Below are 2444 nucleotides of genomic sequence, written 5' to 3'. Positions count from 1 at the left end.
CAGCTGAGGCGTGGAAGCGCGCGGCGTGTGTCTGGCCACTGCCGGCTGCGGGAGGCTGTGACCGCAAAGCAAAAGGTGTGCGCAGGTGGCACGGGGGACGGCGCACCCCACCGGGGACTCACCGGAGAAGACTTTTCCGGTGCTGCCAGCAATGGTGGAGAGGTACTGGACGAGGTGCTGGCAGTTGGTGGTTTTGCCGCTGCCGCTGGCACCCAGCAGCACGACGGCCTGGTCCTGGCGGCTCATCAGCATGCTGCGGTAGGCGGCCTGGGCCACCGCATAGATGTGTGGGGACGTGTCCTCCCTGCGGCACCCCTTGAACATGTGCATGACCTGGCAAGGTGGGGATGGGGGGGAAAACGGGTGAGGGTCAGCCCCCTGCCACCCCTCTGCACGGTGGCATGGCTCCCCCCGTCCCACCCCCAGCAGCAGGGTCACCTTCTCAGAGTACATGGAGGGGGAGCTCAGCGGGTTGATGATGACCATGGTGGGGCCAGCGTAGGTGTGCAGGAGGTTGCCGCCGTAGCGCTGCCGCAGCGTGTGCAGCACGCTGGACTCGTTGAGGTAGAGGAGGCTGGCGAGGTCCTCCACGCGGTCGCAGGAGGGGGGGTTCGCCTGGCAGCAAGGTGGGTGGGGGCGTCAGGCAGGGAATGGGGGTCTGCCCTGTCGTCCCCCACCCCGCGGCCCTACCTTCTCCACATCATCCTCCTCCACCTCCAGGATGGCTCCGTCGTGGTCCAGCTTCACCTTCACCTTGCCCTCGGGCAAGGGGCTGCCCTCCTCCGGCCGCAGCTGGCTGCCTGCGAGGGGCACGGGGTGCTCAGCGGGGCTGTGCCACCCTGCAGCCAGGCTGGGGGGGCTCGCTGTGCCACAGCAGGATGGGGCACCCCGTGTCCCAGTATCTCAGGGCTGACCCCTGACTCACCCAAGGAGAAGCCATCCTTGTGCACCAGCCACACCTTCTCGGTTTCGTACCAGGCCTCCTCAGCCGCTATCTGCTCCTCCGTCTTGGCCTGTTGGGACAGCGGGATGTGGGGTGACTGTGGCCACCTGCCCGCCCCCCCCATCTCGCTCGCTCCCCACGTCCCTGGGGCTGCAGGGAGCAGGGCTGCCTGGACATGGGGCCATGTGCCAGGCAGCCACGGCTACCCTCCACAAGCCCCAAACCCTCCCAGCACGTGTCTCCAGCTTGCCCGCTGCCCGCAGGGACCCCAGTGGGCTCGGGGCTACAGAGAGCACCAGAGCCCTGCCACAGCTCAGGGCAGACATGAAGTCACAGCGGCCCACGAGTGCATCCACCATGGCCACCCTGGGCAAGCCTGGAGGGGCGCCGAGCTCCCAAACTGCAGCCCGGGGAGCGGGCACCCATGCCAGCCACGTGCCGGGATGCAGGGACACCAGGCATGCTGTGAGCACAGGGGACCTGCTGCAGAGACATGGGGCAGGCACACACTGTAGGAACACAGGACACGCTGCAGGGACATAACGGAGGGACACAGGACATGGCACAGTGATGGCAGAGTACCACAGTGTGGGAAATGCTGGGCTGGCACAGCAGGGATGTCCCCACCACCCGGGAGCAGGGTGAGCCCCAAAGCCAAACCTGAGCTGCAGCAGGGACGGGGCCAAAGGGGGCTGCTGGGGCATCGTCCACTTGACCCTGGCGAGGCCGAGAGACAGGGTGTGAAGGCGAGAAGGTTTAATCTCTGCCCCGCAGGCAGCACAGAAAGCATCACGGCGAAGCGAGCGGGGACAAAGCGCCTCTGTGCCAAACCCTGTGGGCACTCTCAATGCCACGGCCACCGCTGCGGCCAGCACAGAGGCAGGTCCAGCGCGGTGCTGGAGACACACGGAGCCAGGAAGGACTCTGGCCATGAGGTTGTGCCACCAAAGCCCCCGTGCTGGGGGCCACTGTGCTGACCACTGTGAGCTCTGCCAGTGCTGCACGCCACAGCTGCTTCGGCAGGAGCCACGTGTCCTGCCTATGCCACGTGCTCTGCCCCTTTCCGTCCTGCTCCGCACCCCTGCCCACCCCCTACTATGCCACCTCCAACGAAAGCACCCTCCTGGGATGCCCTGACCCCCGGCACAGCCCCCCGCTGGGGAGAGGCACCCAGCCCTGGCCGCCCCGGCACCCTCTGGCCCCGTGGGTGACACGGCAGCCCACGGGGCAGGGTGGGATGGGGAAAGCCTTACGCTCCAGCACGAGGCGCGGGCGCAGACGCCAGCCCAGCGGCAGACAGAGGACGGCGGGGGGTCACCGGCGGAGGCAGAGGGCTCCTGAGGACAGGGGTACAGTACCTGGCTGGGTGCCGAGGCTGAGGCGGCGGGGTCCAGCTAATGGCAGCGAGGAAGGAGAGAAAGGAGAAGAGAGAGGGTGAGAGGCAGAGAGCAGCAGCAACAGCACAGTCACGTGCGGCAGGGTCCCCACACGGCCACAACCC

At 67.4% G+C, this 2444-nt stretch overlaps 1 protein-coding gene across 1 annotated transcript in view; it reads right to left on the bottom strand.

Annotated features, from left to right (window-relative positions):
* The window catches only part of MYO18A (myosin XVIIIA), a 31376-nt gene that overhangs the window by 19872 nt on the left and 9060 nt on the right, over window positions 1-2444 (bottom strand). The window contains exons 2-7 of the mRNA XM_026861830.1: window positions 2302-2337; window positions 1604-1660; window positions 926-1013; window positions 691-800; window positions 439-615; window positions 123-333 (exon numbers count right to left, since the gene is read on the bottom strand). Coding sequence (XP_026717631.1) covers window positions 123-333; window positions 439-615; window positions 691-800; window positions 926-1013; window positions 1604-1660; window positions 2302-2337 — 679 coding nt within the window. The remainder of the gene's footprint in view (window positions 1-122; window positions 334-438; window positions 616-690; window positions 801-925; window positions 1014-1603; window positions 1661-2301; window positions 2338-2444) is intronic.

The sequence above is a fragment of the Athene cunicularia genome, assembly GCF_003259725.1.
Source record: "Athene cunicularia isolate RWA chromosome 19 unlocalized genomic scaffold, athCun1 chr19_part1, whole genome shotgun sequence".
Classification (NCBI taxonomy): Eukaryota; Metazoa; Chordata; class Aves; order Strigiformes; family Strigidae; genus Athene; species Athene cunicularia.
This window is presented reverse-complemented; position numbering and strand designations above follow the sequence as displayed.